Raw genomic sequence first — 26,201 nt, 5'->3', positions numbered from 1 at the left:
CAGAGGGCATGGAAGAGCCATGTATTTCTTACTGCCATGGCATTTATAAAAATAAAGGTAGGTAGGCAGGCAGGAAGAGCCTTGTGGCACCTTTGCTGTTGCTGCTGCTCGCTCTTGTGGTTGTGTGCCTTCAAGTCATTTCCAACTTACGACGGCCCTAAGGCAAACCTGTGAGGGCTTTCTTGGCAAGATTGATTCAAAGGTTGCCATTGCCTTCCCCTGAGGCTGTGTGACTTGTCCAAGGTCACTTGCCCAGTAGATTTCCATGGTGGAAGGGGGATTCAAGACCTGGCCTACCTTCTGGACTTCTAGTCCTGCGCTCAAACCACTGCACCATGCTGGCTCTCAAAGCAGATCTAGTCCTTTTGATTTACAACATATGTACATATAAAAGTATTTTCCTTTAAGAAGCACTATCAAAATGCCATTCTGTCCTATGCAAAGCTTGGGTGAGCTAATGATCCGTTTCCAGAGAAGACTTGTCCTTCCCATCCATGACCTGAGCTTTTCTTGTGCTCCATTGGTAACAAGTCTAACTGGTTTGGAGGCCTTGAGGGAGAAACTATTCTATCAGGCACAGGACATAAGCAAGAAGATAGCAAGGAGTGCTGCTTCAATCCTGACCCCATCCTTGTTTTTTTAGGCGAAGGTGCAACTTGTATGGGCTGAATCAGAGGTGACTTGACTTCCACACATGCAACATGATCTTCCTTATTTAGTGAACGGTGGGGGAAATGAAACATTCTTCACTATACAGAAAGTGAGTGGGCACTATGAAAGTCACGTATATGTAAACATGCTCCCCACTCACTTTACAGGAATAACAAGCACCAGCCAACATCTTGTTAGGAACATGTGCCCACATTAGTTTCCCTTATGCATGTAGCTGTCCTTTTTTGGGCACTGTGTGGGTTGATATTCCCTTCTTTCCTCTTCAATACACAAATGTTCTCTCCATTAAAGTACAATAAAGCCCCTGAAGCCTCACTGCATGGCTCTTCCCTGCTCCATGGGGAGGAGGCAGGATTGCAGAAGCATTTAGCTCCATCCCCATAGCCAGATGGAAAATGAGGATATCAGCACCGAGCTCCACCAGAATCTCCATGCTGATATCATCATTTTTGTGTCTGGCTATGAGGATGTAACCTCTGTGATTCTGTCCAGGGCATGGCCATGCAGTGATCCTTCAGGGGCTTTGCAGTAAGTCTTGGGGAGGGTATATGGCTCAGCCTTGTGGATCTTTACACTACCCTGAGGGAATGCTGGATTGCACAGCCTCAAATCTTTCACACGCAGTTAAATTGGAAGCTTGAAGTAGCGCTAATTCAGTGTTATCCATTGGATTTGCGTTATTTCGCAAAGACAATCACACAAGATTGCGGGCAATGTGGTAGCTGATGCGGATGCATCCAAGGATCATTCCAGGATCATAAAGTCGAAGGCTTTCATGGCCGGCATCCATAGTTTTTTGTGGGTTTTTTGGGCTATGTGGCCGTGTTCCAGAAAAGTTTCTTCCTGACTTTTCACCAGCATCTGTGGCTGGCATCTTCAGAGAATGAAGATGCCAGCCACAGATGCTGGCGAAACGTCAGGAAGAAACTTTTCTGGAACATGGCCACATAGCCCGAAAAACCCACAAAAAAACATTCCAGGATCATGTAAATTTGTAAAACATCGAAGTTACATGTCTTTTTTTCACATGCAAATTCAAAGTCAGTTCGAATTAGCTTTGGTATGGATAACCCCCCGTCATTTAAAACTTCAATTCCCATGATCCTCTTCAGCGGCTCAGCTTTCAGGTCACCTAGGGACTTCTCCGGCTGCAATGAGGAACAGGAGCTGTTTCGAAGGGGGAAACCACATGGGGTGAAGGGCAAGGATGAACCTGCTCATGCCTCTTGCCCCTGCTGTCCACCTCTAACTGGACATTGGGGGGGGGTTCCCCCACTTGATCTCACCAGACAACTCCTTGTCCCAGTCATGTGCAAATATTTAATTCTATTGTTGTGTTTGCTCTACTTGCAAGCCTGTAGTTTATTGTTTTTACTTTTTGTATCTGGGAGTTTGTATATACATGTATATATGCATATATGCATATGGTGTGTGTATGTTTATACACATATATGTGTATATATATATATATATGTGTGTGTGTGTGTGTGTGTATGCATGTATATATCTGTAAGAATATATGTCTGTACATACATGCACATATATACCATATATCATGGTATTTGCCCTTAGACAACTGCAAGAGAAATGTAGAGAGCAGAACAAAGGACTCTATGTAACATTTGTCGACCTCACCAAAGCCTTTGACACTATGAGTAGAAAAGGTCTGTGGCAGATCCTGGAACGACTAGGATGCCCCCCCAAATTCCTTCAAATGATCATCCTGCTACATGAAGGCCAGCAAGGTCAAGTCAGATATGGCAATGCTCTCTCGGAGCCCTTTCTAATAACTAATGGTGTGAAACAAGGTTGTGTTCTCACTCCAACTCTATTTACAATCTTCTTCAGCATGATGCTCCAAAGGGCTATGGCAGATCTCAAAGAAGAAGATGGCATTTATATACACTACTGTACTGATGGTAGCCTGTTTAACTTAAGCTGCCTGAGGGCCCACACTAAGACTCTAAACTATCTAGTCCGTGAGCTGCTTTTTGCTGACGATGCTGCCCTCGTTGCCCATACGGAAGCAGCTCTGCAGCGCCTAACGTCTTGTTTTGCAACAGCTGCAGACTCTTTGGACTGGAAGTCAGTCTGAAGAAAACAGAAGTTCTCTACCAGCCGGCACCACAGGAAGAACACTACCATCCCCACATCACTGTAGGCACATCTATGCTCAAGTCTGTTCAGCAGTTCACCTACTTGGGAAGCATCATCTCCTCAAATGCCAAGATTGATAAAGAGATCAATCACAGATTAGCAAAGGCATATAGTGCATTCAGAAGGCTTCACAAAAGAGTCTGGAGTAACAAACACTTGTGGCAAAGCACCAAAATCAGTGTTTATAGAGCCATTGTACTGTCTATTCTCCTCAATGGGTCTGAAACATGGGTCACCTATCGCCAACACCTATGACTCCTTGAATGCTTTCATCAACGCTGTTTACGCACAATTCTAAACATACACTGGACTGACTATGTGATGAATGTTGCTGTCCTCGAGCAAGCAGGGATCACCAGCATTGAGGCCATGCTATTGAGGACGCAGCTGCATTGGGCAGGACACGTTTCTAGATGAAGGACCATTGCCTCCCCAAAATAGTATTCTATGGTGAACTCGCCACGGGTCAGCGTAAGAAGGGTGCTCCAAAGAAGAGATACAAGGACTCCCTGAAACAATATCTCAGGCTTGGCCAAATTGATCACCAACAATGGTCTGCCCTGGCCTCGCATTGGGAGGCATGGAGACACACTATCCACGATGCTGCAGCCTTTTTCGAAAGCTCATGCTGAATGAGTCTCGAAGAGAAACGACAACGCAGAAAGAAACGCAACCTGGAAACATCACCCAAAGAGACTTTCCGCTTTCTGCAACCAGACCTGCTTATCCCAGATTGGCCTTTTTAGTCACCAACGCGCTTGTACAAAGCGCAGGATGAGTCCTTCCTGAATCTTCATTCGCGAAGCAAAGCCAGAGATATATATATGTGTGTGTGTGTGTGTACACACACACACACACACACACACTTGTTCAGCATATGAAATGCTTTCAGCATGAAAGCAGCACCAGAAAAAGAGGTGCCATGCGCAGTAAGGAACAATGGCACATGCGCCTGTGGCGTGCATGGGTTGCTGCACCACCACACCACCACAAGCACAAGCCCCATTACTTGTAATGGGGCTCAAGCATACGCACAATTCTTTTATGGGGGGGGCGGGTCCGGAACGGATCCCCGCGTAAAAAAGGGTGCACTGTATATATAAATACATACATGTATATAGCTGTATATGTATATATGCACACATATATATGTGTATGTAAGTATACAATATCTATATATACATACATATCTGTATATGTACATGCATATATATTTGTATGCATACATATGTATATGTATACATACATACATATATACAGGCAAATGCATTTGCATATACATGTGTATATATATATATATATTTATACATATACATGCATACATATATATATTCACAGGTATTCAAGAGTGGATGGCTGAAATCGTGACAATCATGTGCTAATATGTATTTCCATTGCTGTGGTTTTACAGTTTGCATGCCTACTGTTTAGTTTTGTTACTTTATTTATTACTTTATTACTTTTGTGTCTATGTGTGTGTGTATATGCGTGTATATATATGAGCATACAGGTGAAAAGAGAGAAAAGGATAGTTTTGAGACCGGACGAAACCTGCATGTTGGGAAATGGGAAATGTGAATGGATGAAATAACACAAAATGAACAACAGCGCGAAACAATAGACAGGAAGGAAGCTGGGGGGGGGTTCACCCAGAAGTGTACAGAGGTCAGAACACCCCCCTGCACTGTCTGCACATGTGCAGGATTGTTCATTCAAAGTCTGGAAAGTGCGGGGTAGAAATTGATGTGATGCAGTGGATGCGCCATCGGCGTTTGAAGCTCAACATGTCCAAGACGGAGCTTCTTGTCTTTCCTCCTAAGCCCAACCTTCAACACTCCTTTTCTGTCTCTGTGGACAACATTTCCATTCAACCAGTCCAGCAACCCTGCAGTCTTGGCTTTATCTTTGACTCTTCTCTGTCCTGTATCCCTCAGATCCAGACCACAGCCAAGGCTTGTAGATTCTTTTTGTACAATATTGCCAAAATCCGACCATATCTCTCCGCCTCTACTGCCAAGATCCTGGTCCATGCCCTAGTGATCTCACGACTGGATTACTGTAATGTCCTCCTGGCTGGGCTTCCTTTTTCTCACCTCCGTCCTTTAATCTCTGTCCAGCATTCAGCTGCACGCATTATCACTTCCACCCACCGCTCTGACCACATCTCTCCTGTGTTGGCATCCCTTCACTGGCTCCCTCTCCCTTTCCGCATTCAGTATAAGCTCCTGCTGTCGACATTCAAAGCCCTCCATGGACTGGCCCCTCCTTACTTATCAGACCTTCTTTCTCCTCACCTTCCCAACAGGGCCCTCCGTTCTGGTAGTCAAGGGTTCCTGTCTCAGCCCAGGATTTCCTCTGCCCCATCCCGGATTCGCCCCTTTTCACTTGCTGCCCCTCACTCCTGGAACCTTCTTCCTCCACAAGCAAGAGCCATCACTTCTTTAACCAGCTTCAAAACGGAGTTGAAAACCATCCTATTCAGAGAAGCCTTCCCAGGCATCGCATAATTGTCGCTTACTATCTGATGTTCTGTTGTTGGCTGTTTATCGATCCATTTCCTGTATTGCTATGTACTGTATATGTATTATCCTACTTGTGAGTATGTATTTTCCCTGGATAATGATTAACCTTCCATTTTGAAGCCAAGCTCTCCCTTCAGTCCATCTGCCTTGGTCCAGGCCTCAAAGGTTGAGAGGAACTGCTGGACCTCTTACCCTTTCCCGTCACCACTCCCTTCTCCTTCTGTGTCATGTCTTTTTAGCTTGTAAGCCTGAGGGCAGGGAACCGTCTAACTAAAAAGATTGTATGTACAGCGCTGTGTAAATTTACAGCGCTTCATAAATAAAGGTTAATAATAAATAATAATAAATGCTCTCCTGCGAACTAGGGCAGGATTGACTTCGCATTGGCTGTTGTGTTAGTTTTTGTGTGTGATATCTAACCACGTTATTTTGCTAAACTTCGAATTGACCTCGCTGTCTCCTTCATTTGGAACTGAGGGACATTCTTCCATGTGAAAGAGTCCACAGTGACATACACTGGTGTAACCTGGGAGCTACACCAGTGTAAATACTTTTCTGAGCATTGCACAAAAAGGTATCTAGTATCTCCATGCACAATACTCCCCTCCGCCAACCCTTGAAAGTGCAAAGGCAGCTCCATCTCCATGATCCAAACAACCACAGCTAGGACAGGATTCAATAGCCATGTTCGTCTGTAGAATCAGTATGTAGACAGATCTTGTAGCACCTTTGAGACTAATTGAAATAAAGAAGTTGGCAGCACGAGCTTTTGTAGACTTCAATCTACTCTCTCAGATGCACATAGTGCACTATATGCATCTGAGGAAGTAGACTGAAGTCTACAAAAGCTCATGCTGCCAACTTTTTTAGTTCAGCTAGGCCAGGGAGTGCTCAGGGAGAGTGTCATCTCCCAGCCACAGCCATCATCCTGTTGGACCTCTGATTAGGGATGCCAGAACCTGGCTGCGCCCGTGATTGTAACAGTTTTGGGGTACTGGCACGGTCATGGTCCGGTTCACTCTAAATTCCGGGTCTGGGCCCCGGCTGGCAGCCATTGCGCCTAAAGGGAACACTCGTCCCCTTGAGGCTGGCTGGCCAATGGCAGAGCAGCTGGGGCGGAGCTGTTTCCAGCCCCACTCTGCCATTGGCCAGCCTCAAGGAGGAGGTGGACCCTTGGAGGAGGAGGAGGAGTGAGACTCTGGGCCAGCCGGGAGGGGAAGCGCCCTTTCTTAGTGCATGGCGAGGAGGAGGAGGAGGAGGGGGGGGAACAGGAGGAGCAAGAGGGTGCCCATTTTCAAAGGTTCCCCCCCAAGTGCACTTTCTGTGTACAGTAGAGTCTCAGTGAAGAAGCATGGGACGTCGGATTGGGGACAAAAGTCCCTCGCCTCGGCTCCTCCCTCCCTCCTTCTCTCCCTCCCTCCCTAGTTCCCTACTAACCTTCCCTGCTTGGATCAGGCTTCTCCTCAGCGGCTACGTTTTCTGCAGGCTCCCTTTGGCCTGAGGAAAATGAAGCCGCCAAGGAGAGGCCTGGGGCTGTCCTCCACAGCCGCTGAGTCCTCGCCTTCCCTGCTCCCTTCCCTTCCCTTCAAAGGGCTCCAAAAAGAGCCCTTTGGAGGAAAGGGGAGGTCTGGGAAGAGCAGGACCAGGCTAATGCCCAGGTCTCTCCTCTCCTTTCCTGCCTCCCTTCCTTTCCCTTCAAAGAGCTCCGAAGAGCCCTTTGGAGGAAAGGGGAGGTCCGGGAAAAGGAGAGTGGCCTCGGAGGACAGGCCTGGGCTGAGCACACAAGTCCCTCAGAGGAGCCTGCGTCCTCGGTCTAGGCTTGTCCTCCTCCATTTTGATCATGCCTAAGAAACATGCATTTATATTAACATTTAAAAAAAACCATCAAATTTTTTCATGTGTCCTCCATTTTAAAAAAATGTGTCCTACATTTGAAAATGTTGTCCTACATTTGTCCCGGTTTGGAGGGCCTGACTTATGGCAACCTTACCTGATGTAAAGTACACCAGCAGTGTTTTATTCTCTACCTGTGTCAAATTGGGTACTGTTTGCTCTTGTTCGTAGGAACATAATCTTCAAACATGTTTGAGATGTCAATGTTTAAAATTCCTTCCCCTAACTCTTTCCCTCTCATCCTTTATAGTGGAGGTTCTCACTATGTAGACTTTATACATTAACAGCTTGCATATGTGCATTCCAAAAACACTGCAAAACAGCAAACTTGGAGCAATTGAATTAGCATTATATTTGCGCAAAGTTTTATCAATCTGGATGGTGGACTTCATGCATTCCTCCCCCCACACCCCAACCTTGTAGTGACTGGCTGCAACAAGGCTTTTTATGCATATTCTGTGATGATCAAAAACATATATCGGTATAAAGTTGCATAAAAAGAATATTGATGTGATCACCACACCAAAACGATCACACAAAGGCCCTGTCTGCATGGGCCAAATGCAGTGGCCTCCCCCATTCTCTCAGCAGGGAGACCAGACAATGCACAGCCCAAACCCTGGTGAGCAGACCAGACAACAGCCAGTTCATTCAGCATCAGCACCATAGAATCATAGAATCATAGAGTTGGAAGAGACCCCAAGGGCCATCCAGCCGTGCAGGAACACAGAATCAAAGCAACCCCAACAGATGGCCGTCCAGCCTCTGTTTAAAGACTTCCAAAGAAAAGACCCTACCACCCTTCAAGGGAGTATCTTCCACTGTTGAACAGCACTTACTGGTACTCTCAGGAATTTCTTCCTAATGTTGAGGTGGAACCTCTTTTCCTGTAGCTTAAATCCATTGCTCCAGGTTCTATTCTCTAGAGCAGCAGAAAACAAGCTTGCTCCAGATTCAATAAGACAAATATCAAATACTTAAAGAGGGCTATCATATCACCTCTTAACCTTCTCTTCTCCAGGCTAAACATACCCAGCTCCCTAAGTCTCTCCTCATAGGGCATAGTTTCCAGACCCATCATCATTTTGGTCACCTCCTCTGGACACGTTCCAGGTTTTACCCCTTCCACCCCAGATTTAAAAACTCATCCGTTATTCTGAATCTGATATGGAGCCTTCCATTTAAACAGCTGGGCAGCTGTTTGCAACACATCCTGCTCAACTAGCTGGTGTTTCCAGCACTGCTGCCAGTCACTCTCTGTGAAGTCAGAATGAGGTGCCCATCCATGTGCTCCTCACTGGGCACCTTCTTCTGACCTCAGAGTGAAGTGACCCACAGAGGCAGTGCATCTGCCAAGTGACTGAGAGGGATGCCATTGTGGTCAGCTGCCTGATGTTGAATTGGAGAGCTTTGCAATGGGAGAGGGTTGGGGTAGATATTCCAGGCTACCCCCAGAGTCCCCTGGCCAGTGCAGATAGGACCAAAGACTGTTGTTGGAGGTTGGTGGGTGCGAGTTGGTAGGCACATACATTGGTGACACAACAGGACAGAAACTGTGAATGAATAGTAGTAACTAAATGCTTAAACCAAATGGTTCAAGGTTCAATTTGATAGAATTTAGATTCTAGAATCTCTCTTCAGAAAACTGAAATTGCTGAACATGTAAATAAATGGACACATCAGGAAGAAAGCTTCTCTCTACTTCTGTTTCTCCACCACTATTGAAAACAGAATGCAAACTGGACATGCTACAAATAACAGTTATTATTTTACACAAGCATCTTTACAGTTGTAAGAGGAGTTGGAACTCAGGTGGACAGGGCTGGAGTGGAGGCAAGGACATAGCAGGTTCTCTCTCAAGATATTTGACCAATAAGCCAATGGCACAGAATGAGTGAAGGGCAGCACAGTCCAGTCTCTGGAGCATCAGGCCAGTGCCAGGCAAGTGGCAAATTCTTCAGCTCTTTTGTGAGAAAGAATAAACACACGCATCAACCAGTGAATACATTAACCTGTGACATGATAGTTCAGAAAATCTGACCCTTGCCACGTGGCTTTGTCCATGGTTCTTGATAAATACCAGTTTTTGAGCATATAATGACATATTTTATCCAAATGGCAAAGTAAGAAGATGCTGTCCAGAGTATGAGGTTTGAGTGTACCAACTGCTTCTATGAGTTTAGACAGCAATGGTAGATGTGACACAGCTTGGCATGTATGATTTAAAATAGTAAAAACCCATCTGCAGTCCAGGAAAGAACATGCATATAACTTGGGGGAGGGGAAGTCCAGATTTTTCCAAGTTTAACCATATCCTAAATGATATGGCTAAAGGTGACCCCCCCCCCCATTTTAACCAATCGCAAATATTCTAAAGGTACCTGATCCTGTCTGATGTTGAAGCTATGCAGGGTCAGCTCTGGTCAGTACTTGGATGGAAGATCACAAGGAATCCCAGGTGCTGTAGGCTATATTTCAGAATAAGAAGCTGGCAAAACCAACTATGAGCATTCCTTGCCTATGAAACCCCTATGAAATTAATGGAGTTGTCATAAGTCCACAGGTGACTTATGAAAATACATATGTACACACAAAATATATGCAAGAGTTCCTCCTGCTTTTCATTGGTATCCTAAGAGATCGCAGAAAGCTTCCTTTATTAACAGAAACAGAAGATTTGCTGCTTGCATCTTTCCTTTGTGTTGAATTCCCAGTCATTTTTCACAAAAGGCCTCATCCCCACAGAATCTGCCATTGCTCTATTGCAACATGTCCAGAGTTCAAGACACCCCAGTATACATCAGGGAGTGTTCTCCCTTACTCAGAGGAACGGTGTCACTGCTGCCTTCTTGCTATGCTGCTTCACGTCCACTTGAAGGCCTGATCATCATCCGTGTGCTTTTTAATGAGTATCCTGGTCCCTGGAAGTAATGCCACCGGATCCCATTCAGTTTCCGAATGTTGTGCCTGGCTGGATAATAGATGCCATTCAGGTTTGAAAGTCCACAAGCATCAAACCACCAACCTGAAGGTGGAAGGAGTAGGAGAAGTAAAATGGAATAGAAGTAAGCTTGTGGTTCACCAAGAGCTTAAAACTTGTGTAGACTTGTATAGGGAGACACAGTTTTTCTATTTTTTTTTGTGGGTTTTTCGGGCTATGTGGCCATGTTCCAGAAAAGTTTCTTCCTGAAGTTTCACCAGCATCTGTGGCTGGCATCTTCAGATGCTGGCGAAATCAAATATTGGGAAGAAACGTTTTTGGAGCATAGCCACATAGCCCGAAAAACCCACAAAAAACTATGGATGCCGGCCATGAAAGCCTTCAACTTTACAGTTTTTCTAGTCTTTCTAGACCCAAGCTGTATAGGGCTTTGTAACCCTTTGAATAATTGTATAGACTCAACTATAAGTTGACCTCATGTATAAATCTAGGACAGCTTTTGGAGACAAAATTATGGGTTTTGATATGACCCATGGATAAGTTGAGGGTAAAAACTAGGAGCATGTAACAAAGGATCTAAAGGATGAAGCAAAGGAAAACGATGCCAAAGAAAGCCACTGAAGCTGTTTCAGTAAGGGACTCACAATCACAAGCTTTCTATAACCAGCTTCTGCAATCCATTTTAAAATGGTGAGCACCCTGACTAATACTCTCTGCCCTCTTCTCCCCGGTTCAACTCCCCAGAGTTGGTTGTTCCCAGAGCATACTCACCACCAGAAAGCATCTGGGCACATTTGCACATGCAGTTGTCATTATCGGCATCTCGCGTGCTGAAGCCTGTGCCTTGGAGGGGTAAGCCACTTTGCTGGCCAGCTGTGCCCCTGTAGCCTTTCAAGAAAAGCCTGAAGAACAAAGAGCAGAAGGACAATGGGCTTGGAAAGTGAGTGAGATTGTTATTTGTTGTTAACTGCCCTTAAGTCAACCCCCACCCATGGCAACCCTATGGTTGAGACATCTCCTGAGCTCCCTGTCCTCTACCTCTTTGCTCTGGCCCTGCAAATTCAGGCCTGTGACCTCCTTGATTGAATCTAGTCATCTGGTATGTGGTCTTCTTCTCTTTCTACTACCCTCTACCTTTCCTAGCACTATTGTCTTTTCCAACGAGTCATGCCTTCTCATGCTGTGGCCAAAATATGACAGCCTCAATTTGATCCTCTTGGCTTCCAGGAAGATTTTAGGCTCAGTCTGTTCAAGGACCATTTGTTTGTCTTTTTGCCTGTCCACTGTATCCTCAGAACTTTTCTCCAGCACCACTTCTCAAATGAACTGATTTTCTTCTTGTCTGCTTTCTTCCTTGTCCAGCTCTCACATCCATACAGTGGCTTGAACAATTCTAGTTTTATTGCTCAGTTGTATATCTTTACTCTTTAGGATTTTTCTAGCTCTTTCATGGCTGCCATTCCCATTCCTAGTATTCTTCCTATTTTTTGGCTGTTCTCCATTCTGTTCAATATTTGATCAAAAGTGCAAGAGATCCTTAAATATTTTGATTTCCTCATTGTCTATGTTGAATTATGTAGATCCTCCATGGACATTATTTTTCTTCCTTTTCCTCTTTGACCTTCCTTAGCAATTGTTCCAAGTCCATGATTTTTTCTGGTGTCATTCATGGTGTCATCCACATATGCTAGATTGTTGAAGTTTCTTCCACTTATCTTTATTCGTCCTTCTTCTAAGTGTAAACCTGCTCTTCATATTATCTTTTCTCCATAAATAAGAAGGGTGAAACTATGCAGCCTTGCCTGAACCCCCTTGCCAATTGGGAACCACTCTGTTTCTCCATATTCTGTTCTGACAGTGTCCTCTTCTCTGGATGTCTTCACAAAGAGGTGGACAACTAACTGTTGGGGATGCTTTAGCTGGAGTATCTTCACTAAGCAGGGAGTTGGATTTGATGGCCCATGAGGCCATCTTGAAGAACTTGGATGTTAGAATTATTCCCCAGATCCAAGGTGTAGTCATGACTTTCATTAAACCAACTAAAAAGAAACAAAAATCAGACAATCTCAATTTCTAGACATGTGGGAGGGAAGGTGGGAACCACTGTTCTCTACTGCAGTGCATAATTTTTATAAAATTCTCCCATAGTCATGGAATGGTCAAGGTTTTTTGTGGGGTTCCTACTCCTGCAATCCCCTAGCCACCATGGCTGCTAAGGGCTTCTGGGAATTGTTGCCCAAAAAGATAGCTTTCCCAAGCTCTCTCTGTGTTGCCTGTATGCGGCCGGCAGAGGTCCCATCTCACCTGTACCGTTGACGTTCACTCCCTAGTTGGAACTTTTCATATAGGGCATAAGCACGATGGCCTTCCCAGTCTAGGAGCTCCACCCGCAAAGAAAAGGCTGCTTGGTTGGTCAAGAGATGGACAGCTTCATTCCCCAGCCAATGTTCTCCTGCAGGATCCCCAAAGCCCTGAGAGAGGAGGAAACACAAGTGGTCAGTGCATTTGTTCTGTGTCCTGGGACAGGCCAACTACACCACTATCCTTCCCTATAATACTGAATTTACCTGTTCAGTGCCCACAGTATTATAGGCAAAATGGGCCACCAAGAAACAAGAAGGACACATCCACATGTTGTGTGCGTGTGCCTTCAAGCCACTTGTTGATTTATGGTGACCCCATGAATTTTATAGGGTTTTCTTAGGCAAGGAATCCTCAGGGGTAGTTTTGCCAGTATCCTCCTCTGGGAATATGGCTGGCAGTACCTGGTATTTATTGGCAGTCTCCCATCTAGGTACTAACAACAAACAAACAAACAAGCTTCATTTATATAATGCTTCATATTGCCTAAGCAGTGTCTATGCGGTTTACAACTGTAAGCTAATTTGCCCCCAACAAGCTGGGTACTTATTTTAGCGACCTCCTCGGAAGGATGCAAGCCTGAGTCGAGCTTGAGCCCTTTCACTGGTATTGAACTCACAACCTTATGGTTTGTGAGTAGTTGCAGTACAGGCATTTAACAAGGGTTGATTCTGCTTAGCTTCCAAGAATAGATAGAATCTGGTGTCTTTGGGGTATTTAGGCCTGCTCCCACATGTTGTTATGTGTCTTCATGGTGACTCTGGTTCATGGTCATGCTATCCTAGGGTTTATTCAAAGGAGGTTTGCCATTGCCCTCCTCCAAGGTTCAAAGAATAGGGGTTGCTCAAGACCACCCAGTGTATTATCATGGCCTAGCAGAAATTTGAACTCTGCTCTCCCAGAGTAATTTTTGCCTGATCCAGGCATGGGACGAGATCAGAACTGAACAGGGAAAAACAGGTGTTACTGCACAGAAAAATGCAGACTTTGTCACAGGGTGACCACAAACCGTCCCCCAGCCATGCTTATCCTGCCGATTTTGGTAGTATGGAAGCTTTCTGTCTCACAAAACCTGCTGGCTAAGTGCAGCTGGGGGGATGGCTTTGTGTCACAAAGTCCACTTTTTCTGTGTGATAACACCTGCTTTTCCCCATTCAGTCCCGATTCTATCCTGTGCCCAGATCGGGCAATAATGGTGCTATGCAATAATGCATAGCTATGCAATAATGGCTGTGAAATAAACTGCCTAGTCCTACATTCCGATCACTAGACCATGCTGGCTCTCATTGGCAAGATTTAGTCAGAGGAGGTGTACCATTGCCTTTCTCTGAGGCTGAGAGAGTGTGATTTTCCATAGCTGAGAAGGGATTTGAAACCAGGAATTCTGGAGTCTTAGCTCAATACTCAAACCAGTGTACCACGCTTGACTACAAGATTTATTGTTGCTGTTGTTGATGTTATGTACCTTCAGGCTATTTCTGACAGATGGAGACTCTTCCAATTCTTGTGATTCAAAATGTTGTTTTCTCTCTCTTCAGGCCTACTATCCTTTTATGAATTTATTCACTGATTTCCACACTTCCCCTCTGCCCTCCTTTATTAGCCATAGTTTAATAAAGTCTTGAATGGTAAAAAGATCTTGGGAGAGAAGAGTGAAATTGGTTAGCAACTTTATGGTTCCCAGCCCATCCATACTGAAATTTCTTCCAAATCAAATAATATATGGGTTTGGTCTTTAGAGAGGAGATTGCTATACAAACTAGATTGAAACCCAGCAAACCTGTCATCTGGTATTGATCAGGGTTTATTGCAATGTGGAGTTTCTTTTGCTTCTTTGCACCAAAAAGACTTGATAAATGAGAGGTGACAAGTCCAAGGCAGACTCAGACCTGTTTGTACTCTTTCCAACTCTTTTGGAAGCTGACACTGCCATTGACTCGATGTTGGATCACGATCCACCCGCCTCCATCCGTCTCCATGTCACAATAGGTCTGTGAAACAAGACAGCAGAAACATCATCATCATCATCATCATCATCATCATCATCATCATCATCATCATCATCATCATCATCATCGCAATCCTTTCCTTAGAAATAAAGCTTACAAAAATTAAAACAGATACAGATTGTAAAAGCTAGTATAGGGAAAAATATATACACAGATTTTGTTAAACTACCTGTGGAATTAAGAAAAATGATTTAAAGCAGATGCGTGTGTGTGTGTGTGTCAGAGAGAGAGAGAGAGAGAGAGAGAATGTGTGCATATGTCTTCATGTCACCTTTCAACCTATGGCAATTCCATTAATTTTATTTTCCATGTGGCTGGCAATATGAACTGGACACTAAACAGACCGCCCTTTTGGAGCCTGCCAATTGCCCCTGAGCGCACAGATCGGGGCTGCACAACTACAGAGAAAGAGCCCTCCCTCCGGTCCATCTGCCCTTGGTCCAGGCCTCAGAGGGAGAGAAGAATGCTGGACCTGATTCCCTCCTCCCCTCACCATTCCCTTCTCCTTTTTGTGTTGTCTTTTAGATTGTAAGCCTGTGGGCAGGGAACGGTCGGTTATCCCCTCTATTGTAAACCGTCGGATTCCCAGTGATTGGGCGGTATATATATAAAACCTAGTATTATTATTATTATTATTATTATTATTATTATTATTATTATTACATGCCGTGGCCCTGATCTGGCCTTTCTCTGGGGCTAAAAGGAATGGCAAAATGCCATTCCTTTTTGCGCTGGGGAAAAGGTGCCATTGATGCCACAGTGGCACTTTCTGGCGCTTCTTTTGGCATGTGTCATCTGGACACAGCGCCAAAGGAGCGCTGTGACAATACCTGCCATGCAGTTGGGCACACTTGGCTGTGTGTTGTGCAGACACCACACTCACACTCTGCCCCAAAGCTGGTGTTTAGTGTCAGTCTGTTGAGACCCTTAAAGTCCAAATAAGTTGTCTGTGGAAGCCATGAATTTAACAGGGGTTTCTTAGATCAGGAATCTTCAGAGGTGGTTTTGCCAGTTCCTTCCTCTGAAATATAGCTTACAGCACCTGGTATTAATTGGTGGTCTCCCATCCAAGTACCAACCAGGGATGACCCTGTTTAGCTTTCAAGATCAGACAGGATCTGGTGTCTTTGGAAAATTCAGGACGAAAAACAGATTTTTACTATGCCAAATTCCACACTTCTGCAGTACAGTTACAGAAAAATAGATCTCATGCTGTTTACAGGGAACGGAGAATGCCCTGTCGAAACAGTTTCATGGCTGCCAGTCCATTTTATGACAGAATTTAAAGAGCAGGTTGAAGCCCTGCACAGTTTGGATCCAGACTGTTTGAAAGGCCATCAGAAAGTCAGAATCAATGGCTGGGCCACACTGCAGAATTAATGCATTTACCCCAAAGACCACTCCTTCATGTCAGATCTCTGCATTTGATATAAGCTTAATATTAAAAGGCATGTCACCAGGCTCAGAGCCCAGAGAACATCCCAGTGTGGAGGAAGTGTTTTGACCACACAAAGAGTTTCTGTAGGATCAGCAATGGATTGCTTAGACCATAGCCCAGAAGAATCTGCCAATGACTGAAATCGGCATAAGCCCCCCAATGATGGAAACAATGATGTGTGTGATATCAGTGTTTGCAAGTAAAAGAGTATTTCCCTTCCGAAGAAATATGCCTTTGTTAAGGGACATGTGCATGTATGGCCGGGCAATTCTCCTCACTCATTCTCTACCTGGAAAATTCTGTCAAACTCCTAAGAAACTGCACCAGAATACATTTTACCCTATAAATGGGCCCATTTGCATGGTCTCAATTTGGTCTCGGTTGGGTTTAGACAGCACTCCTGAACGTTTCTCCTTTGACTCCTCTGCACATGCAGGCCCACCCAGGTCCTAGGCTGCATGCTGAACCAGACTCACTCACCGTGTCCCTTCATCAGAGCTCTGTGATTGACTCTGGTCAAGTATTGCCCTGTATTAAACCCTCTAAATCAGCACTACCTCTTATTTGTATGTGAATATGCGTTTTGTATGGAAGTTGATTTCCTTTTTGCTGTAATAAATAAAACTACATTTGGAATGTGCATTCTGGAGTTCAGGGTTTTTTTGGGGGGGGGGCTAGACCCAGGCTTTAAACATTACCTGAAACCCTCTTGCTGCTTCCTACTGAGTTAAATATATTTCCCCATTGAATTGTGGGTGCCCTCCTGGGACCCTAGCATTTTGTGTAACAACACGGTTTCACACCACTTTAACTGTCCATCCTAAGGAATCCTGGGGCTTGGAGTTTGTTGTGACACCAGTGCTCTCTAACCAAGAAGGTAAAGTATCTCATAAAACCTGAATCCCAGAATTCCATAGCATGGAGCCATGGCAGTTAAAGCCGTGATAAACTGTATTAATTCTGCAGTGTAAATGCAGCCAATTTGTTTGTCTTTTAAGAAGTCAGATTCCTTTACCAGAGTTAAATACAGGAGTATCAAGATGTTGTATTTTTGAGAGAGATTACTTTTTTGTAGTAGTAGTAGGGAGTAGTGGACTAATTTTTCTGAAGTAGAGCTGATACCTCCTCCAGAGTTTATCTCCTCTTTTGCATTTTATTTACTGACCTTTTTGGGTTCAGTCAGATTGTTAATATGGAGGGTATAAACCCCACTGAGGTTCAGTCCAGATTGGAGGATTTCCACGCAGTCCTGAAACATCCGGTCTTCTTTCTTCAGAGGAACTAGAAAAATGAAATACAACATGTGTGTGCATGTGCCTTCAAGTCACCTGTCGACTTATGGCAGCCCCACAGGGTTTTCTTAAACCAGGAATCCTCAGAAATGCTTTTGCCAGTTCTTTCCTCTGAAATATAGCCTACAGCACCTGCTATTCATTGGTGGTTTCCTGTTCATGTACTAACTAGGTCTGACCGCTTAGCTTTCAAAATCAGATGAAATTTGGTGCATATCCATCAATATTTCAGAGAAGACAAACAGGACAAGGTGGCCATTAGAGTGTGGTTGATGGAGGGAAAAGTGATTAGTGAAGAAGGTCCGATACAGACTGGTGCTAAATTTTAGGGCTCGGGAGAGCAGAGCGTCCGCATGCTTCCAAGTCTGGGCACCATCATGGCTTGCCCTGTCCACACGGGAGCCGCCATGATGACGTGCACAGGGCAGCATCCAAACAGCACCGTGCCGTGCATACGTTATCAGTGCATACGAGGGCTCCGATGGTGTCCTGCACATACCCTAAAAAGAACCTGCGAGGAGCAGGTTCTTTTTATGCCTTGCGAAGGCCATGCTGTTTGATTGTTGCAGCCTCCGTCTGGGGCAGAAAAGGGCGACATCTCACTGCCCCTTTCACACTGTCTGTCAAGCCCTGAAGAAAGCACTAGTCAGGAGAAGCTGCAGCAGTTTCCTTTTACTCAAGTCAACTGGGAAAGATAATATTCTGTCCCCTCTTCTCTTCTTCCTACTGAGTTAATGGAGTGCAAACTACTTTTGCACATTGAACTCAGTTTGCAGCACCTGAGGTAAGTGGAGGCCAAAGAGGGAAAATGGGAGGAAATCAAGATTTCCTTTTAGATAAGCTAAAAGCAAATCTTGATTTCCTCCCACTTTCACTCTTTGGCCTCTACTTATTTCAGTTGCTGCAAACTGAGTTCAGTGTGCAAAAGTATATATACTTTTATTATTTGTTGTAGAGGAATTGTAGTGTGGTGAAACACCAGAGCCCACTGAGTGAGAGTGCATCTAAACTGTAGAAATAATGCCATTTGACACAACTTTAAGTGCTGTAGCTCCAGCCCTCTGGAATCCTGGGATTTGTAGTTTTATAAGATCTTCAGCCTTCTCTGCCCAAGAATGCTAGAGCCTCATAAAAATACAAATCCCAGGACTCTCTAGGATGGAGCAGTGTCAAAATGCATTATTTCTACACAGTAGATGCACCCCGAGAAGTCTAAATATCTCTCCCTATGCTGGAAATCTCTGAGTCCATAGGATGCAGCCATGGTGGTTAAAATGGAATCATAGCACTATAACTGTGAACTGTGGAATGGCCTCATATCATGAACTGCAGCCGATCTGTACCATTTATGAAGGTCACCCAAAGACCCCCAAGTGAAGGAAGTGCCTCTTCTATGTCAGTGATTCCCAGACTTTGGTCCTCTAGATGTTTGGGACTTCAATTCCTATTATCCCTAATCATTGCCACCAAAGCCAAGAATCTTGGGAGTACCAAAGTTTGGAACCACTGTCCTATGTAATCTGGACCCATCTGGAGCTTTTCCTGATGTCTCTGAGCTCACCTTTGCCTTGGGAGACCAGCTGGACCAAATTCTGGACTGACTCCAGAAGCTGGAGCTGCTGTTGGTGGAGCAGACTGGTGTTGCTGTTGGCCGCCTGCAGGGACTTTTCCAGGCCTTCGATAGTGTCACTTTGTTGGGTCACCAGCTGTTGCAACTGCTCCTTCTCCATCCGGATCCCCTCCAACTCCATCAAGTGTGTCGTCTCCATCTGCTGGACTCGTGTTTCCAAAAGGCTGAGGAAGGAAAGGATAGGAAAGATGAATATCTTTGCTGCTATGGGCGGGAGTGTCAATGACCAGTCCATAGATGGATACCAGTTTTGTCCAACCCTACACAGACTTTTCTTGTTGTTTCAGCAGGCCTTTGAGAACTGATGGCTCAAAGAGAAAGCGGCTTTTATAATGGACTCTTTTGTCTAATTTATTATTTCTCTTTAACAGTGATCATGCTTCTAATTGCTTTTTAAAATGTTACTGATAGATCAGTTACAGTTGGCCCTCCATATTGATGGATGTATGGATTCAACCATCCATGACTTTAAAAATTTCAATAATAATAATAATTCCAAAATGCAAACCTTGATTTTGCCAATTTATTTAATGGACACCATTTTACTATGCTACTGAATATAATGTAACTTGAGCATCCAAGGATTTTGGTATCCTTCAGGAGCCCTGGAACTAAATCTCAGAAGATATCAAGGCCCACAGTATATTTTTAACATTTGCAATCTGCAATCTTGAAAGAGCTGCAGCCGCTTTCAAGAATAGGTAGACACTACTTTCCTTGCTCCTCCAGAGGAATGTCCCCTTGCTGTTCTATGTCCAGCTCCTCTGATGTGTACACAGCTGCATCGGAGGTTGCTACTGGGAAATGGTTTTGCTAACACAGCACTGCTGGGAAGGGTGAAATTTATTCAGAATAAGCTCTGAGGTGAAATAACAACAAACTATTACAGCAGCCCTATCTCAAGATTAGGACTTGCACAGAATTCTCACTTGTTTCCTTCACATTCTGGGTTGTATCTCTATCCTCTCTAACATTTCCCCATCTCAGACAAAGTTGTGGCAGGGAATCCTGCTTTATCTTCCGTATCTTCTGGGAACCACATGGCAATACCTCAAGAGGCACACATGCTGAGCCTTAGCCAAGGGTTCCATTAGCACGAAGCGGTTCTCCTTCCGCTCTTTACATCCTCTGCTGGGGGTGCAAATCTTGGCATCAAAATCAGTAGGATACCAAGTTAAGAAATCAAGGCTCAGTAGTAAAAAAAGAAAGAAAGAAAGAAAGAAAAATCAGAAAGTCCATTGACGTTTATTGTCAGAACTGACCTGTGACCATTAACATTCGACTAGTTACAATACTTGTTGTTGTTGTTGTTGTTGTTGTTGTTGTATGTCTTCAAGTCATTTCTGATTTATGGCAATCCTAAAATTAACCTATCATGGGGTTTTCATGGCAAGATTTGTTCAGAGGAAGTTTACCATTGCCTTCCCCTGAGGCTGAGAGCATATGACTTGCCCAAGGCTACCCAGTGGGTTTCATAGCTGGTCCAGGATTCAAACCCTGTTCTCCAGAGTCTAACACTGAAACCACAACACCATGCTGGCTCTACACAATTTTAAACTCACGGCAGAAGTAACTCTCATTCATCCTGATTCACACCTTCTCCCTTTCCATACTCATGCCTTCCTTTGCTTACTTGTTACACCACCCATTTTCTAAAGAAAAACTGCCTCAAGCCATTCATTCTCTCTGTAATTATCTGAACACCTGCAGATGAGCTCACCACTGGTCTACAACTTTATTCTACAACATAACCCATAACATTTCATTATAATATTTTATGGCAGACAAGGTGTCTATAGATCTCCCAACACTTTGAGAGTGGGGTTGATGGCTGCAAGAACCTTGATCTCTTCTCCTTTTGCATGACACAATTATAGTGCTATGATTCCACTTTAACTGCCATGGCTGCACCCTGGGAATGCTAGGATTTATAATTTGGTGAGTCACTAGAGCTCCCTGACAATTCTAAATATCTCTCCCTAAACTGCAAATGCCAAGATTCCATAGGATGGAACTTTGGCAATTAAAAGGGAACCATAGCACTACAATTTTGTAGTGTGCTATGGCTCAGTGTGAAATTCAGTTCACAAGCATGTTGACACAGAAGTGTATGCCAGCTACACCCTGGCGCCAGCAATGAGTCCACAGAGAATAAGAAAGGGTGCTTTGTTTCTGTTATGTGCCATCAAATTGTTGTTGTTGTGTGCCTTCAAGTCATTTCTGACATATGGTGACTCCCCCCCCCCCCAAGGCAAACCTCTCACAGGGTTTTCTTGGTAGGATTTGTACAAAGGAGGTTTGCCCTTGCCACCCTCTGAGGCTGAGAGAGTGTGACTTGCCCAAGGCTACCCAGTGGGTTTCCATGGCTGAGTGGAGCTATGAACCCTGTTTTGTAGAATTGTAAGCCAACTCTCAAACTGCTACACCATGCTGGCTCTGAGGGCAAGAATACACAGTGTAATATATATGTAATTTTTAATGCAAGGCTCACACCCTGAGATTCTTCCCTCTCATCCTAAGGACCAGGAGAGGGTTGTAGGCCCCAAGATCTAGGAACCCTAGCTGGAATCCCATTTCACCACCACCTGCTTCTTAAGTTAGGTCCAGAGGAGAGCTTACCTGTTTCGGTTCTGGAGTTTGTGGATCTCATTTATCTGCATTAGCAGTTGCTTCTCCAGTTTGTTTGTGGACAGAGAATTCTCCAGGAGTTGGATCTCAATGCGGGAAGTCTGGTTGAGTACCTGGATATGATGTGGAACAAAAGCCCAAGATCAGAGCAGAAAGATAAGCCATGGAGAAAAGAATGCAATGGAGAAGGCTAAAGACGATGTAAAACTAGAAACCCAGGATTTGCTACAGCACTTAAAGTGGTGTCAAACTGCATCATTTCTATAGTGTAGATGCCCCCGTAGTGATGGATTTCTGCTCCGGCAGGGGATTAAGTTCAATGGCCAGCACTCTGTTTTAGGCATGCCCTTCCAGAGAGAAACAATGCCCTTTCTGAGCTAACTACTATTGTTCACCAGGCAATGGATGCATTCCTTTACACAACTGACAACTGATGCAAATTGCAAGAGAGGAAGTTTTCCTTCAACATTAGGAAGAATTTCCTGGTAGTAGTGTTGCCCCAAGACCAAGCCCCCAGTCACCCCTCATATTTTATATCAATATAATATTTAAAAGGACACTGGGGTGGGTGACCTGGGAATGACTCCAGTGACCCTCTTTTTCCAGAATATGCTCTATGTTTCAACCTTCTGTCCAGGAAGAATTTCAAGCTGCCATTCATTTTGAGCATGACTAAGAAGTATGTATTTATATTTATATTAGCATTCTTAGCTTTTATTTTTGTAATGTAGTACATTTCTTCTTGAAAATACTACATTTTGCAGAGCCTTGTTCTCCTTTGTGATTAGGACATCTGGTCACCCAGGTTGTGCTGCCCTCCAGATTGCAGCTCCCCTCAGTCCTAATTTATTATTCATTTCATAATAACTAATTAACAAAGCCAATCAGGAGGAATGCTGGGCAGTACAACAACATGTGGAAGGCTATATGATTCTTACCTTGCTTTGTGCATTTTATTCTCTGCCCTTCACCCTGAAACCTACCTGGGCCTCCACATCCGTGAGTTTCCTGGTCTGCTCAGCTGTCTGGTTCAAGAGGTTTGTTCCGATCTCCAGCATTGTGGCCGTTTGGTTATGCACCACATTCTGCTGGATCTGCACCATCTCTGACTTCATGTTCATCTGGATGTAGCTCTCCAGCTAAATAGAAAAGAACCAAACATTATGCAGGAACAATATGAAATGACAGCTCCAAGCTCTAGGCTTCCAACTTCCCTCCAGTCCATTCCAGAAAAAGAATCGTCCCCTCTGCCCCCCGAAACAGAAAGTCCTTCCATCAATGAATCATTGCTGAGGTTGTCTCTAGAGGCACACTTGGACTCTCTCCCCTCTAAAACTGCCAAGTTTAGGGGGAAACTTCCTAAGAAATATGACCCGGGGCAACTTGACCGAAAAGATGCATCTTCAACTTTGTTTATTGTTTTGTTTTGTGTTTACACAGTATCTTGCCCTTGATGGAACATGCTTTCTGGCAGCCTGGATCCCTGCCTTTGGGGGGGGGGGGAATGGGAACAAAAACAAAAGCTCACCCTCCTCTTGGAAAGATTAATTTCTCTGTGAGATGTTGGCTAGCAAAAATGCTGCATATTTACTGTATCGCTTAAACCCTTCTTGCTTTCAAAACATCTCTTCGCAATGTTCCCAACATACAAGCTATATATCTAGAGCAGTTGGAAAAGATCATTTGACTGAGCAAATCCCGGAATGCAGTGCAGGTTCAAAGATGAATTTTCTGAGCCAGTCACCCCAATATTGCATAGGAAGGAAAGCAGAGCTTGGAATGTTTACACTTTTAGTGTAGCTCCCAGCCTGAAGAAAATATCTGCCTTTGGTATGCATCAGGTATGTATCTGGTGTGTGAAACACACACTTTTGCTTAAACAGAAAGGAAGGGGGGGGGGGAATCTAACAGTACAGTAACAGCACCTTTAATACTAACTGATTTATTTCACCACCATCTTTCATTGATTTCACTCCACTTTCTCAATTGCATGGACAGAGTACAACACAAGAGCCACAGGCTCATATCATATCAAAGTTATGGGGTTGGGATCAGAGTGTAATGCAATACAGAAAGATGGAAATTGTGACAGAGGCCATAAATCTTCAGACAGGCGATAAGGATGTCAAGCAGCTGGCCTATTAGTCTTGCGTTTTCAAAGGAATTTATTCTCCACTGACCTAAAAAGTCCTATACTGTTCAGGTCCAGAAGCCTTATTGCATGAGAAAAGAAAGCTAAAATGGAATGGGAGTGTAGCAGGTTTCTCTGTGCTTCTCCACATGGTGTTGTAGCAAGGGAAATAGATGGTCATAAAAGTATGCCTTTTGTTGAACAGATTTTTTCCAGAGCAACAAAAGACATGCTTTTATGACTGTCTCCCTTGGGAAGAGAACAGAAGTTCTCTCTGACATTATGAGGAAAGGTATGGAGAAAGATGCTACTTTCCTACTCAGGTTTGGTTTTCTTTTATCATGTGATAAGGTGCAAAGTTATCTGAAGGACTTGAAGGCTTTCACAGCCAGAATCCATAGTTTTTTGTGGGGGTTTCAGACTACGTGGCTGTGATCTGCAAGAGTTTAATCCTACATTTTGCCGGCATCTGTAGCTGGCATCTTCAGAGAATCTAAGCTACTCCTCCAGTGATTTACCATCTTTGCCTAGCGGAGAAGCCAGTGGAGCTTAAAAAGCCTGCGACGTGTGTTTTGTTCATTTTGGTTGACTCAATAAAGGTATCACTGCTTTGTGGATTTTTGGGTGGTATTCTAATTTTATTGTTAGTTTAATATTTGTATAACTTTTGTACAATGTAAAAAATTTTTTAGCGGTATCTGTTTTAACTTTTATAAGCTGCCTCAAGTCCCCGACTGGAAAAAAAGACAGGATGGAAATGTTGTTGATGATGATATTGTTCTGCTTCTGCTTCCCCCAAACAGGTAATTTTTTGGAGAAGAATTCTTTTGTTTACATGGCTAGTTGTGATGAGTTCCTGTATATTAAGAGAAGTCATGTGCCAGGAAACCATTATCTTGTTCATAACTCCACCAATGGATTGGAACTGATGACTATATCGTAGATCTGCTGTTTCTCTTTCCAACCTTCCTTTTGTCTATAGCACCCTGTCTAATTCCCGAAAGGAAATATTTGTAATTTTCCTGTCATCAAAAGTATCCTAGAGGAAATAACAAAAATGCACACAAATACACATAAGCACACACCCGCACACACCAAGCAACACCACCAAATACTTGATCTCTTGTTTGTTCCTCCTGCCTATAAATGCCCAACAGCTGGGAAATCTCCATCTCCATCTCCCTTGGGATCCCTTTGCTCCAACTATGTTGAATGGTCTGTGACAATGTAAGAATAAACATGTCATTTCCTCCAAAGTGGTTTGGCTGAAGAGCTTCTCCGCAGAACGAACTTTTGTCGAAGAGTCGCTACGGTTGGTTCATGCAAACTTTAACAGTAATTTGGGGTGTTTGTTCTTTTAAAAGAAGACTTTTTATAAGACCAAATCACCAGCTTGATGGCCCAGGTTCCATTTGGACTCCTAGAAATTATTTGTCTGGAGCAAAGGAAGACAGAGCTTGCGCAAGGAACGTTGTGTTATGTATCCCAGGCACATCAGTATCATGGGAAAGGACACTGTGCAAACAGTTCGGATAAATGCAATAGATTATTGTACAATGTAGCACTCTTTCTTTCTCCTCACTCTCTCTTTCTCTGGAGTACTTGCCAAAGCTGGAGATGCACATCTTTGTTTATTCATGCTCATATTCAAGACTGAAGAATTGCAAAAAAATATTTCACCCCTCTGGGCCAAATGACAAGAGCTTTGAGCATTTTCCAGAGGGACCCCCCCCCCCACACACACACTTGAAGATTTCTTTGCAAAACTTTCCTTTGCATGGAGTACTTGCATTTTTTTTGTCTTGCAAAACACACATTTTTGTACAGAAAACAGTGTATGTACTGAAAAGTAAAGTGTTGGTTTTGTGTGAAAAGTTACCCGTTTTTGCTCAAATGAATCCCCCACCACCACACAGATTTCCAAAGTGTGCAAAATCTCACTGAGTCCCACTACCTTTTAAACCGGATCGCAAATCGGTTTGAACCAGTTCAAATGACCCTGGTTCCCACTTGAATCGATTCACTGAAGTGATATGGAGAGGGAGCCCACGTCTTTTTGATGCTGTTTTTTCCCCATGTCTTTCTGGAGAAATCGATTCTGCGCAAGTGTGAACCAGATGCGGATCGGAATTGATTTAAATCTGCCCTTTGGCCAGCTGGAGTGGGTCCATTTTGAATCGATTCATTCATCAGTGTGAACCGCAAGTGGGTTATTTTATTTCATTTTGCGGCAAGAAAATATGATCAGGGCAAATATAGTGTGAACCATGCTCCAATGTTGACTTGATCTATCGATTCAGATGGCACACTGATTTATTTGTAAGTGGGAATGATGCCATTAAGTAGTTTCTTGAGGGAGTATCTCAGTGTGTTGATAGAATCATAGAATCATAGAGTTGGAAGAGACCACAAGGGCCATCCAGTCCAACCCCCTGCCATGCAGGAAATCCAAATCAAAGCATCCCTGACAGATGGCCATCCAGCCTCTGTTTAAAGACCTCCAAGGAAGGAGACTCTATCACCCGCC

General features: G+C 44.0%; 1 protein-coding gene across 1 annotated transcript in view; it reads right to left on the bottom strand.

Annotated features, from left to right (window-relative positions):
• Nucleotides 1–8,851: 8,851 nt before the first annotated feature.
• Nucleotides 8,852–26,201, bottom strand: part of ANGPT4 (angiopoietin 4) — a 55,356-nt gene continuing 38,006 nt past the window's right edge. The window contains exons 2-9 of the mRNA XM_042461404.1: nucleotides 22,527–22,682; nucleotides 21,535–21,656; nucleotides 18,847–19,079; nucleotides 17,159–17,274; nucleotides 14,436–14,537; nucleotides 12,490–12,656; nucleotides 10,957–11,087; nucleotides 8,852–10,269 (exon numbers count right to left, since the gene is read on the bottom strand). Of these exons, the coding sequence (XP_042317338.1) occupies nucleotides 10,097–10,269; nucleotides 10,957–11,087; nucleotides 12,490–12,656; nucleotides 14,436–14,537; nucleotides 17,159–17,274; nucleotides 18,847–19,079; nucleotides 21,535–21,656; nucleotides 22,527–22,682 (1,200 nt within the window). The 3' untranslated portion in view covers nucleotides 8,852–10,096. The remainder of the gene's footprint in view (nucleotides 10,270–10,956; nucleotides 11,088–12,489; nucleotides 12,657–14,435; nucleotides 14,538–17,158; nucleotides 17,275–18,846; nucleotides 19,080–21,534; nucleotides 21,657–22,526; nucleotides 22,683–26,201) is intronic.

This window comes from Sceloporus undulatus, chromosome 4 (genome assembly GCF_019175285.1).
Source record: "Sceloporus undulatus isolate JIND9_A2432 ecotype Alabama chromosome 4, SceUnd_v1.1, whole genome shotgun sequence".
Classification (NCBI taxonomy): domain Eukaryota; kingdom Metazoa; phylum Chordata; class Lepidosauria; order Squamata; family Phrynosomatidae; genus Sceloporus; species Sceloporus undulatus.
This window is presented reverse-complemented; position numbering and strand designations above follow the sequence as displayed.